This window comes from Saccopteryx bilineata, chromosome 2 (genome assembly GCF_036850765.1).
Source record: "Saccopteryx bilineata isolate mSacBil1 chromosome 2, mSacBil1_pri_phased_curated, whole genome shotgun sequence".
In the NCBI taxonomy this organism is placed as follows: Eukaryota; Metazoa; Chordata; class Mammalia; order Chiroptera; family Emballonuridae; genus Saccopteryx; species Saccopteryx bilineata.
The window spans coordinates 331,329,822-331,342,573 of record NC_089491.1 but is presented as its reverse complement, the minus strand read 5'-3'; the positions used below and the strand labels follow the sequence as shown (position 1 = coordinate 331,342,573).

General features: G+C 39.6%; 1 protein-coding gene across 1 annotated transcript in view; it reads left to right on the top strand.

The window, feature by feature from the left end:
• GRM8 (glutamate metabotropic receptor 8) overlaps positions 1-12,752 on the top strand; it is an 846,090-nt gene that overhangs the window by 817,061 nt on the left and 16,277 nt on the right. Inside the window, exon 10 of the mRNA XM_066262217.1 lies at positions 11,908-12,209. Within this exon, the coding sequence (XP_066118314.1) occupies positions 11,908-12,204 (297 nt within the window). The 3' untranslated portion in view covers positions 12,205-12,209. The remainder of the gene's footprint in view (positions 1-11,907; positions 12,210-12,752) is intronic.

The following is a 12,752-nucleotide window of genomic DNA, read 5'->3' as shown; positions in this document are numbered from 1 at the left end:
GGGAATCCCTGTTTCTTTTGGTTGTATCACGTACTTCTCTGCTCTGGCCAGTGCAAACTCATTGCTGAGTATCCTCACTTAAAGAGATACTCTTACTTTATTCAGCTCTTTAGTTCCGTATTTCCAGCCAGATAATTCTGTCCAGCTCAACAAGATGCAGTTCTAAGAAGGATGCAGGAGCTTCTGGAAGATTCACAATGATGTTTTTATGAGAAAGGTAGATGATTGATAACAGCAGTTTGGAAGAAAATCCTCTGAATTCTCAATTAAATGTTAATTTGGGTGCTCAGACTGAGTGTCAGATTTTTAAGGAATGTAGCCAAACTCTATTGGAAAAGAGATAATTTTCTGATTTGGTGAGGATTCAAGTCAGACTATTCCTGTGCTTTCACCCCTCCATGTATCTGGGGAGCCATATGGTGTGTGGTAAGGATATGGACTTCCAAGTCAGACAGACCTCAGTTTAAATCTTGCCTTTATTTTCATGAGTTGTGTGATTTTGAATATGTTATTTAAATTTTCCAAAATAGGTTTATTTTTTTTTTGTCTGTGTGACAGAGACAGAGAGAGGGATAGACAGAGACAAACAGACAGGAAGTGAGAGATGAGAAGCATCACTTCTTCATTGTGGCACCTTAGTTGTTCATTGACTGCTTTCTCATATGCACCTTGACCGGGGGGCTACAGCAGACTGAGTGACCTTTTGCTCAAGCCAGCAACCTTAGGCTTAAGTTGGTGAGGCTTGCTCAAACCAGATGAGCCTGTACTTAAGCTGGTGACCTCGGGGTTTTGAACCCTGGTCCTCCGTGTCCCAGTCTGACCCTTTATCCACTGCATCACCACCTGGTCAGGCCAAAATAAATCTATTTCTAATAGGTAGGATTATTGTAAGGGAATAATGTGCATAAAATATTTGGCACAATGCTTAAATCTCATCCTTAATAACTGACAAACATGATGGTTGTAAATACAATACCTAAATTTACCTCTTTAATCAACATCAGAAAACTCTGAGATACAATTGGCATGTTTAAATACAAACCAGTTGCAAGCACAGGGCTTTTAAAACTCTCTGAAGAGACACTAACTCTGTTAGCCTGCTAGGGCTGCCAAAACCAAGTTCCGTTGGCTGCCCGGCTTAAACAATGTAAACTGATTTTCTCCTGGTTCTGGAGGCGTGAATTAAAGATGATGCTGTCAACAGTACTGGTTTTTTCTGAGGCCTTGCTCATTGGTTTTCAGATGGCCACTTTTTCTCTGGTCCTTACATAGTCATTCCTCTGTGCACGCACCCCCCTGGTGTGATAGTCAGTCCTTATCATCTCCTCTTCATATAAGGACACCAGTCAGATTGGGTTTGGAACCACCCTAAAGACCTCATTTTAACTTAATTATAATCACATTCTGAGGTAGTAAGGGTCAGCACTTTGACATATGAATGGGGGGTAGCATATAATTTAACTTATAACACTATTCCTCCTGGTTCTGTTTGCAGTAAATCATAGTACCAGGAAAAATTAGTATTTTAATAACATGTTATGCTTCACCAATGTTCCCGCATTGTGGTACTGATCTGATTCTTTTGGATTTAGGAAGGGTTGTATAGGAAGAGTCTAGCTGAGCAATGACTTAGTGCCTCTTACAAAATTATAGTTGAAAACATTTCCATAATGTTACCAAATTTCCTTCAACAATAGAACCTAACTTATAAATTTCTCCTAAAATTTAACTTCCAGCAAAATTTCTCTCTGCAGATAATAATGATACCTGTTGAATTCAAAATATTTTCTTTTCCCCTGACTGCTGAATATATATGTGTACAGTATGTGTGTATACTACTATAGGTATATATATACTATTATATATACACACACACATATATTATAGATATATATATGATAATATAGTTCATAAAGTTTGTTCTTACAGTAATTGTTTCTTCCTCCTTTCTAAAAAATTTTAAACTTCTGTTATTTGTTCTCTTAATGTAAATATTCCATTTGTTATATTTTATCTCTGTTCAAATAGATACTATTTAAATCATCATAACTAAAGTTATCTCCATTACTCTTCTTGTGATTACTCCATTACTCTTACTCTGATCATGATGTTGCAGAATGACAGAGTGTGAAAGGCAGCACTGAAGCAGGAATCCATAGAGGAAAACCCTGAGAAAACTACCTATAAAAGGGAAACTGATAAACAGTTAGCAAGTAGATGCCTGGTATTCATTTGCATATGTTAGTAGAAAATGTAGCAATATTGTTTGATAAATTATTTTTATTATTTTTTAATTATTTCCTTTGATTTGAGAAAGAGAAAGAGGGGAAGGGAAAAAGGGAGAGAGAGAGAGAGATAGGGGGCAGAGAGAGAGAAGCATCAACTTGTTTCACTTAGTTCCATTTAGTTGTATGCTCATTGATTGCTTCTCATATGTGTTCTGACCAGGAGTAGACCCTGTGAGCTCTGGTGCACCAAGTTGACACTTTATCTACTGAACCACCTGGCCAGGGTCTATTTTTTTTTTTTCTATTTTATTCTCTGAAGCTGGAAACGGGGAGAGACAGTCAGACAGACTCCCGCATGCGCCCGACCGGGATCCACCCGGCACACCCACCAGGGGCGATGCTCTGCCCACCAGGGGGCGATGCTCTGCCCCTCCAGGGCGTCGCTCTGCAGTGACCAGAGCCATTCTAGCGCCTGGGGCAGAGGCCAAGGAGCCATCCCCAGCGCCCGGGCCATCTCTGCTCCAATGGAGCCTCGGCTGTGGGAGGGGAAGAGAGAGACAGAGAGGAAGGAGAGGGGGAGGGGTGGAGAAGCAGATAGGCGCTTCTCCTGTGTGCCCTGGCTGGGAATTGAACCCGGGACTTCTACACGCCAGGCCGATGCTCTACCACTGAGCCAACTGGCCAGGGCCCAGGGTCTATTTTTATTATGTGTCTATAAATAATACTTATGGAGAATAATTGAAAATTAAAGGCTACATTTTATTTAATATTGCATGTGTGCACACTCCTATAAAGGCTGAAATACTTAAGGCTTATTTTGAGAGAGCAGTATTGGTAAGTATTTATTGTGTGAGCGTTGGAGGAAGATGAATAGAGAAACATATTCAAGGTTAATTAATGACAATAGATATTGTTTATTGATCACTATATGTCAGGCACTGTGCCAATATATTACATGTATTATCCCCTTAAATCCTTGAGTTAAGTCTATGGAAGCTTATAAATAGTGTGAGTGCATTATTACCCTCAGTTACACAGCTTTTACGTCAGGGAGGGATCAGGGCTGAGCCCACAGCTCTTATATTCCCAAAGTGCAGACCATTAACTTTTAATTTATATTGTCTTTTGCTAAACTCAAAACAAAATGACCCATTGTTGTCATATTTACAGTTAAAAAGAGCATCATATTTCTGTCCCAGCCAAGATGTTGATTTGAGGGTTAATGGGCCTCTCATATTTTTTATTTTCTAGCTTTGGAATCTGATTTATTGTTTTCCTCTTGAAACTACATGGGTTATTTTCTTTAAGTACCAAATTCAAGACTAAGTACCTACACCACGTCAAAGGATATAGAAAATGTATATCACACAGGCAGTGTTCTAGGTGGGACGTTTATAGCAGTGAACAAAACAGGCAGAAATCTCTATACTCATGGAGTTCTTATTCCAGTTAAGGGAAACGCCAATACATAAATTAAATTAGTAAACTATACTGACTTTCTTGGTAGTAAATGTTAGATGCCACAGGGGAATGCTGCTGGAGGAATGGGGGTTACAGTATTTTCATGCTGTGTTTAAAAAAGGCCTCACTGAGAAAGAACCATTCAGGAAAGATCTGAAGGAAGTAAAGGAGGTAGTCTTTAATATAAATCCACAAAGAAAAAGCATGCTTGCTATTTTTTCAGGAGGTCAGTGTGGTGGGAAGAGAATGAATGAGGGGAAGAATAAAACTAGAGTTGTTCAGATGACGTGATGGGCCATGATAAGGACACCATTGTAGGGAGTCAGGTAGAGCTTTGAGGGTAAGGGTGACTTAACCCGGTTTATAAATCACAGGATTATTCTGGCTGATATGTTAAGATCAATCAGGTGATCAGATGGAAGAGAACAAGGGCAGAAGAAGAAAATCAGTAGGACAGTTACAGGGATAATCCAAATGGGAGAGGATATCATCAGGACTAACAGAGTACCAGGGCGGTAATGGAAAATGACCCGTCTGAAATTTTGAAGGTAGAAGCAACAGAATTTTTCATAGACAGAGTCAGAGGGTAACAGAGGTATTTCAAGGCTTTTGTCTAAACAACCGGGAAGATGGAATTAATAAAAACAAGGAAAACCAGGAAAGAGCAGGGTTAGGAATGAAGATAGGACTCAGACGCTTGTCAGTTTTAGGTGGATGCCAGACACCCGAGGGGAGCGACCAAAAAGGGAGTTGAATTTCCTGAAGGAATTCTAGAATTTTCCACCATGCAAATGACTTTTTTTTTTATAAATAAATTTTTATTTTTATTTTTATTTTTTTATTGGGGTGACATCAATAAATCAGGGTACATATATTCAAAGAAAACATTTCCAGGTTATCTTGTCATTTAGTTCTGTTGCATACCCATCACCCAAAGAGAGATCGATCTTTATCACCCTCTATCCAGTTTTCTTTGTACCCCTCCCCCTCTCCCTCTCCCTCCTTCCCTCCCCCCACCCCCCCGGTAACCACCACACTCCTGTCCATGTCTCTTAGTCTTGTTTTTATGTCCCACCAATGTATGGAATCCTGCAGTTCTTGTTTTTTTCTGATTCACTTATTTCACTCCACATAATGTTATCAAGATTCCACCATTCTGCTGTAAGTGATCCGATGTCATCATTTCTTTTAGCTAAATAGTATACCATGGTGTATATGTGCCCCATCTTCTTTATCCAGTCTTCTATTTTTTTTACAGTGACTAAAAGCCTTTAAGCAAACTCTTGGCCAATACAGCAAGAATCCATAAAAGAGTAGTGTCCTTAACATGTTCACCAAGTCCAAGTTGGCCCCATCACCATGCCAAATCCCTGAAAAATGCAACCCAACCACAGTTCAGTCTGTTAGGAGCTTTCACAGGGAGCAGGAGACCAGGAAAAGTCCACATCCAGGAAAAGTCCGCATGGCACTGGTGTTGTCACCATTCTATACTTTGCAGCTCATGTCCAAGTCCCAATGACCGCTGCTTCTAGCTGGTAATGATTCAGGTAGACTGGAAAAGCCATTTGCAGCATGCGTGGATATGGAGCTTCTGTTCTCCTCTGCCTGGAGAGATGAGACCAGGTTGCTTTTCCCTGGAGCTCTGCGACTGTGGCATGGTAAAGAGAACCTTGGGATACACTAAGCTGGGTGGCAAATGTAGATTCATAATAGAAGTTGGCAAAAGGGGGAAAGAGAGTTGGCTCTAAATTAGGAGTAGGTCCCAGCCTGAAATATGAGTGGGGCACTGAGGTAGGAGGGATAAAGGAAACACTATATATTAAGCAAAGCAGCAGAAAATAGGACTATCAACACCCACAACAGAGATCTTTGAGGGAAGAATAAAAAACCTGACTATTCAGGCAAAACATAGTTAAGTGGCCCTTGTGCAAATGAGATCAGTTTACCTGCTTCTTGGAAGAAAGACCCTAGGCTCGTCCACAGTGTTGTAGATGGGGCCGATGGCCCTGGGCACCTTCAGCCTTCAGTGGCAAACACCAGCTTTCTGGGCAAGATTAGGTCATAGGTGGCTGGAGCAGGGCTGGAAGAGACTGAACCCTCCCTTAGAGGAGCAAGGGGGAAGCCTACCTTTCAGTGTCCCTGTTTCCTCACAGCAGAGGCATGTAAGCCTGGCAGGCTTTAGCTCAATGACCTTCCTTTCCACTATTGAAGCAGGACCCAGATGGCATCTTATGAGACCCCGTTGGGGTGTTGGAGCCTTTAAGGGTGTATCCTAAAAGCTGGTAGTTCCCCTGATCTCTATTGGGCTTTTTCTGCCTCTAGGTATCTTAAAAGCCATGCTCAGAAGATCTTGCTGAGGGGTTTGAGGATCCCCATCTGCCTATATAAATCTTTTCCATATATCTGGAGCTATTTGGAAAAAGACAAAACAGTGTTATTAGCTGGATTTAATAAAGAAGGTAGTAGTTTGCAGGCGAAAAAGATTTGGTGTCTTAAGACTTTTAAGGTGGCTTTCTACACAATTTGGGGAGCCCAGTGAAATAAAACAAATGCAAGGCTATTTACTCAAATCATTAAGAACTTCAAAATGGTTGCAGTAGATTATTAAACCAAGTAGGAGACCCTTCTGAGTGAAGGGACCGGCGTGCAGGTAGCACACCCAGGAAGCCAGTCTTGACTTAAGGCCGTAATTCCAGATGTGATGATCAAGAAAGTAATGTGGATGGATACATAGACACATACGTAGATGGATGGATGGATATCTAAGGAGTGATGTCTGAGTGCTTCAATGTAAAGATGTTGGAGATGAAGAAGATCCCTTAGAATTGACTGAGGAGGAAAAACAATGGTAAACTATGTAAGATGGATTTGGTGGTGGTTCATTAGGGCTCAGGCTTAGCCAAGAGAGTTGGGTTGTTGCCTTTAAGGTTTGCTGTGCCCAATTTCCAGGAATTCTGTTAGAGTTTGAATTGCTGCATGGTGGGTTGATTTGGGGTTTTTACCACCCATAAGGCAACCCCAGAGTTTCTCTGTAACCTTCTCTATCTTTAAATTCTTATAAAATCGCTTATAGCAACTAAGATTTTAACATCCATTGACTGAAGCCCTGCTGAAAAGCAGAAGAAAATTTATTTCTGGATGAAGATGCCACTTTGGCAGACACACAGATGAGGGAACAGAGAACGCAAGCAGAGAAATACAGCTTTAAGTGTGAACATAGCTTTCTAACTGGTCAAAGACTGTGTGCAAAGCAGCCAGATAGAACCTGGCTGACTGTAGCAGAAAATGAGATTAAACCATCCATCCAGGGCACGGCAGAAATATTCAGGAATAAATAATGGATTTGTTTCTTATCCCATGGGACAAACCTGCCTTGGGTGTTAGGTCTAATCATCAGTTACCTTAGTTTCTAAAGCACTGAAAACTTAACAGGTTGGATATAAGAGTCTATGAAATAATGCATGCAGGTAGCTGGTTGAACTAAAATTCTGACCTTTCTCCTTTAGGAATCTAAAGTCCTTCCTCATTCATCCTAGAGTCTTTAATGATTAAGGCCATGATCTGCATTTAATAGACAAGATGACTATTCAGAGAATGGAGAGGGAGCTGTAATAGGTCTCAGAAAAGATGTTATGTTAGTACGCCCCATTGTGCTGGCTCCTCCCTGACTAAACCCAAGATTGTTTAAGTCGTCTCAGTGCACCTGACTGCTTCACATTCAAAATGTCCCTGGAACATGGAGGCAGAAGAAGTGACAAGCTATCAGTGGATGTAATAGAAAATATACTCCCCTTCCTGCAGATATTAATATTTTAGAGTGACGGGGCAGAACGTGGGGCATGAAAAATAAAGATGGGAAGAAAGAAGGTTACATTAACATGTCTGATGCCATTGTCAGCATTCTTCGATGGATATATGTTGGGTATAGGGAGTTAATATAGTTCTCTCCCACATTCTGATGAGTTATAATTTTATACAAAGAGCCAGAGTGGTATTCTAAAACTATAGTACAGACAGTGACTATGGCCTTGACATCAGCAAGTAGAGTTAACTTTGGGGTATAATTTTATTCTGCCTACTCTGAATTAATGTCCCAAAAGCCTTTTCTTTGACGTCATGCAGTTAGACCATGGCTGTCAGCTATTCGGTAAACCAGGGGCAGTCAACCTTTTTATACCTACTGCCCACTTTTGTATCTCTGTTAATAGTAAAATTTTCTAACTGCCCACTGGTTCCACAGTAATGGTGATTTATAAAGTAGGGAAGTAACTTTACTTTATAAAATTTATAAAGCAGAGTTACAGCAAGTTAAAGCATATAATAATAATTACTTACCAAGTACTTTATGTCAGGTTTTTGCTAAGTTTGGCAGAATAAATTTTTATAAAACAACTTACTATAGGTAAATCTATCTTTTTATTTATACTTTGGTTGCTCCGCTACCGCCCACCATGAAAGCTGGGACGTCCACTAGTGGGCGGTAGGGACCAGATTGACTACCACTGCAGTAAACAAACATCTGCTTTGGATAAAAGCTCATAAGCCTCTCTTGGATCCTAGACACCCGGAAGGATGCTTTGTTAGCATCCTTTTTGAGTCAAAGTTGTAGGGAAAATAACTTTTGTTGTGTTACCACTATTTGGTGCCTTTGAGACATTTTATAGAGATTGTCATTCCACCCTCTAACCCTTCTATGAGAGAAGCATTACTTTCCCCCTTTCATAGGGAAGAAATTAAAGGTCAGAGAGGAAAATAGAATCACACAGCTGTCCTGTTGCCAGGGAGTTTTATTAGAGTTTGGATTTTCATCTGATGGGTCAACCTGGGGCTTTTACCATCCACAAAGCAACTCCAGAGTTTCTCTGTAAACTTCCTTACCTTAAAAAACAACCCCACAAACTATAAGTGGTGTTGTCCCTTTCTTACATGGCTCAAATAACTATTATTTTCTATACATACACAAAAATCTATGAGTTTGTTGCAATTAAGTGCTCAGTTTCCATCTTTCAATATAATCTCTCCATTTCTTCTTAAATATGGGAGATTGTCAGAATCTTTTAAGCCATGATTACTAAAGATTAATTTTTCTAGAATGAGAGCAGGTAGCATTTTTATTTCTTTGCTTGTTTTGTCACTGTTGCTTTCACTGGTGTTATGGTATGTATATGCCTTTTTTATTTCATTAAGTATTCAAAGGTGAAATTCAAAAGTTCAGTCTACTTAACAGTACAAGGCCCTCTAACAAATGCTAGGCCACGGTGAAATTTTGGATTTTAGGGTATTACCTTTGTATGGATGCTTTTCTTGAATTGAATTCACATTCAATTTTTCAGAAGCTGTTTAAAAAAATTTTTTTATTATTATTTTAGTGAGAGGAGGAGAGGCAGAGACAGACTCCTGCATGCACCTAGACTGAGATCCACCTGGCAAGCCCAGTAGGGAGCGATGCTCTGCCCATCTGGGGCTGTTGCTCTGTTGCTACTGGAACCATTTTTTAGCACCTAAGGCAGAGGCCATGGAGCCATCCTCAGAGGCCAAGGCCAACTCACTCAAGCCAACAAGCCATGGCTATAGGAGGGGAAGAAAGTAAGAAAGAGAAAAAGAAAGAAAGAGAAAGGGAAAGAAGGGAGAGGGATGGAGAAGCAAATGGTCACCTCTCCTGTTGCCCTGATTAGGAATTGAATCCAGGACATCCACACGCTGTGGCAATGCTCTACCATTGAGCCAACCAGCCAGGGCCCAGAAGCTGTTTTAAAAAGCACACAAGTAGAGCATTTAGGTGTCTTGACAGCAAAGTATCTAATGGGGATCTTGCAACACTAAAGCACAGTAGTGTTTAATCCTAATGTCTATGTTTATTTTATCTTCATGGAGTTGGTTTGCCTAAGAGATATACTGCAGTAATATATTTAATGTGGAAACTATTATTTGAGAATTTTCTTCATGCCTAATATTCAGCAAGATTAAGTTTACTATATATTACTGTATATTGAATAATGGAAGAAAAGTATCATTTATATTTATGGTAGCAGAGGAAATTAACATGATTTTTAATATAGGTATGTATGCATTACTTGAACTAGTACTGCACATGTTAGCAAGACCAACAGATTAAGGCATATAAAAATAGCAGCTAATCAGTGTGAGTGTTCCTGTCATTTCATGGCTTTTGCATGTGTGTGTGTGTGTGTGTGTGTGTGTGTCTGTGTTTTGTTTTTTGTTTTTGTTTTTAGCTAAATTGACTTGCAGGGTCTTACTGAAACAAAACTGATGTGGCTTTGGAATATTTACCAGTGTGGTTTGCATTTGGCTTTATCCTTTCCTAATTTCTATGCCCTTTCTCTGCAGCCCAATTTCTTTTTCTTATACATTTTTTAATTTATTGATTAAGTTTTAGAGAGTGAGAGAGAGAGATCGAGATCAACTTATTGTTCCTTTTCCTCATGCATTCATCGGTTGATTCTTGTCTATGCCCTGACCAGGGATAAAACCTGTAACTTTGGTGTTATCAGGACAACACTTTAAACAACTGAGCTACCAACCAGGGCTGCAGTTCATTTTCTGCATAGAAACACTAGCTCAGGGGTCCCCAAACTTTTTACACAGGGGGCCAGTTCACTGTCCCTCAGACCGTTGGAGGGCCGGACTATAAAAAAAAAAACTATGAACAAATCCCTACGCACACTGCACATATCTTATTTTAAAGTAAAAAAAACAAAAAAACAAACAAAAAAAACAAACCGAGAACAAATACAATATTTAAAATAAAGAACAATAAATTTAAATCAACAAACTGACCAGTATTTCAATGGGAACTATGGGCCTGCTTTTGGCTAATGAGATGGTCAATGTCCGGTTCCATATTTGTCACTGCTAGCCGTAACAAGTGATATGACGCACTTCTGGAGCCATGACGTGTGCGTCCTGTGTCACCGGAAATAGGACTGTACATGAGTGACACCGTGCTTTGTGGCGCCACCACATACAGTACTCCAGGAGCACAGGATGCACCCCTCCACATCCTGTGCTCCTATCACTGACCACCAATGATAGAGGTGCCCCTTCCAGAAGTGCAGCGGGGGCTGGATAAATGGCCTCAGGGGGCCACATGTGGCCCACGGGCCGTAGTTTGGGGACCCCTGCACTAGCTGGAGTATAGGTAGGAAGTCAGACGAGATTAACCAACACATGATACTTAAAATATCATCACCCATGTGTCATAGCCATTACTGATGCTCATGTGACAGAGTAGAATGTTCTGGAAAACATACCTTGTAAATTTGGGTAAATTAAATCTTGTATAAATCATATATTCTTGAAGGTATTTCTATACCAAAAAATAATGAGTCATCATAGCACCTGGAATCTTATGTAGCTTCCTAGAGGTATATATATAAAAAAATGTAGTGTATAGGCTCTTAACAAAGTTTATACTCTGGTTGTACATTTCATATAATTTACTACAAAGTTTATATAAATGATTACAATCACAATTAACACATTAATAAGTGCCTCCATTGTTTTCATTTTTCAATGCACTAGAGCTAAAGACTGAAATAAAAAAAATAGTATAATTAAGATAAGAGTTATCATGGAGGACTTGCTGGAGGAAGAACATTTTAAAACAGACCAGATTTTCTATCATCTTGTTCAAGGTGTTCCCATACCCATGACGAAGACTTATGCAAAAAGACAGTCTTAGTGGTAGATGAACTGAATCATTAAGTCAATGACCTACATGGTATGATTTCACAGACAAGGACTGTCATTTCCTTACTGGTCTCATGGTGTGCTATTTGATAAGAGAAACTGTTTTGTCTTCCCTAGGAAAAGGCAACCCTGAGGCTGATTCAGGTATTAACCCTTGAAAGGGATTGTTTTTATATCCTTTACTAAAAAGGGCAGAGTTAGCTTTGGTCCTAGAATTGCCAGATAAAATATGACAACTTTACATTTTCAGAATCATTATTAGAGTTTTCATGAAGATTATAGACATGTTGTCTTTTTATTTTAAAGAATTGGGCTTCATAAACAATACAGCCTTGCCCATGTTTGCTGTGGAATAAAGAAATGCTTTGCTATCATTAAGGACAATTTCAATAAGTACTTTCTCATGCAACTTTAGCAGAGGAGCTGGGATAATCTCAGAAAACGATAATGTTATTTGCTGTATCTTAGATCGGGTTTACCAACATTAATTTCTTTTTTCTCCCTTCAGATGTACATCCAAACAACAACACTTACTGTCTCCATGAGTTTAAGTGCTTCGGTGTCTCTGGGCATGCTCTATATGCCCAAGGTTTATATTATAATTTTTCATCCAGAGCAGAACGTGCAAAAACGCAAAAGGAGCTTCAAGGCTGTGGTGACAGCTGCCACCATGCAAAGCAAACTGATCCAAAAAGGAAATGACAGACCAAATGGCGAGGTGAAAAGTGAACTCTGTGAGAGTCTTGAAACCAACAGTAAGTCATCTGTAGACTTTCCGATGGTCAAGAGCGGGAGCACTTCCTAATAGATGTACGTTGAACATTCTTCTACTAGTCTTGGGGACTTTGCTGCACGGTTCCAGGGACATGATGGTACTTGCGCACCATGAGACCATCATGGCTGTTAGAACCATTTGGTTAGAACCAAATGATTTCAAGGTGCATGGCTCTTCCCCAGAGTATAAACATATATACAATCTTTTTCACAAGGTGTGACACTCAGCTCTCTTTTGAGGCATTACGGAGCTTGAAGCTTGGAACACTCTTCCAAATATAAAAATTAATTTTTAATGATTAGGAATAATTCCTTAATCTTCGTTAGTTTGCTATTGGATGCTCTTTATAGAATTAACAGTTACCTAACATTTATGGAAAATAATCTGAAACATTTATATAAATTAATGTTATTTGGATATTTAGGGAAATGAGAAAATTGGTTAACTAACATGGTTGGTGCAGTTTACATCAGTGGTCCTCTTCTTTGGTTTTCTTTGATTTACCTTCCTGAATACACACTGCTCACAAAAATTAATGGATCAGGGAACATGCTGCTCCTCCAGTACTTTCAGCCTTT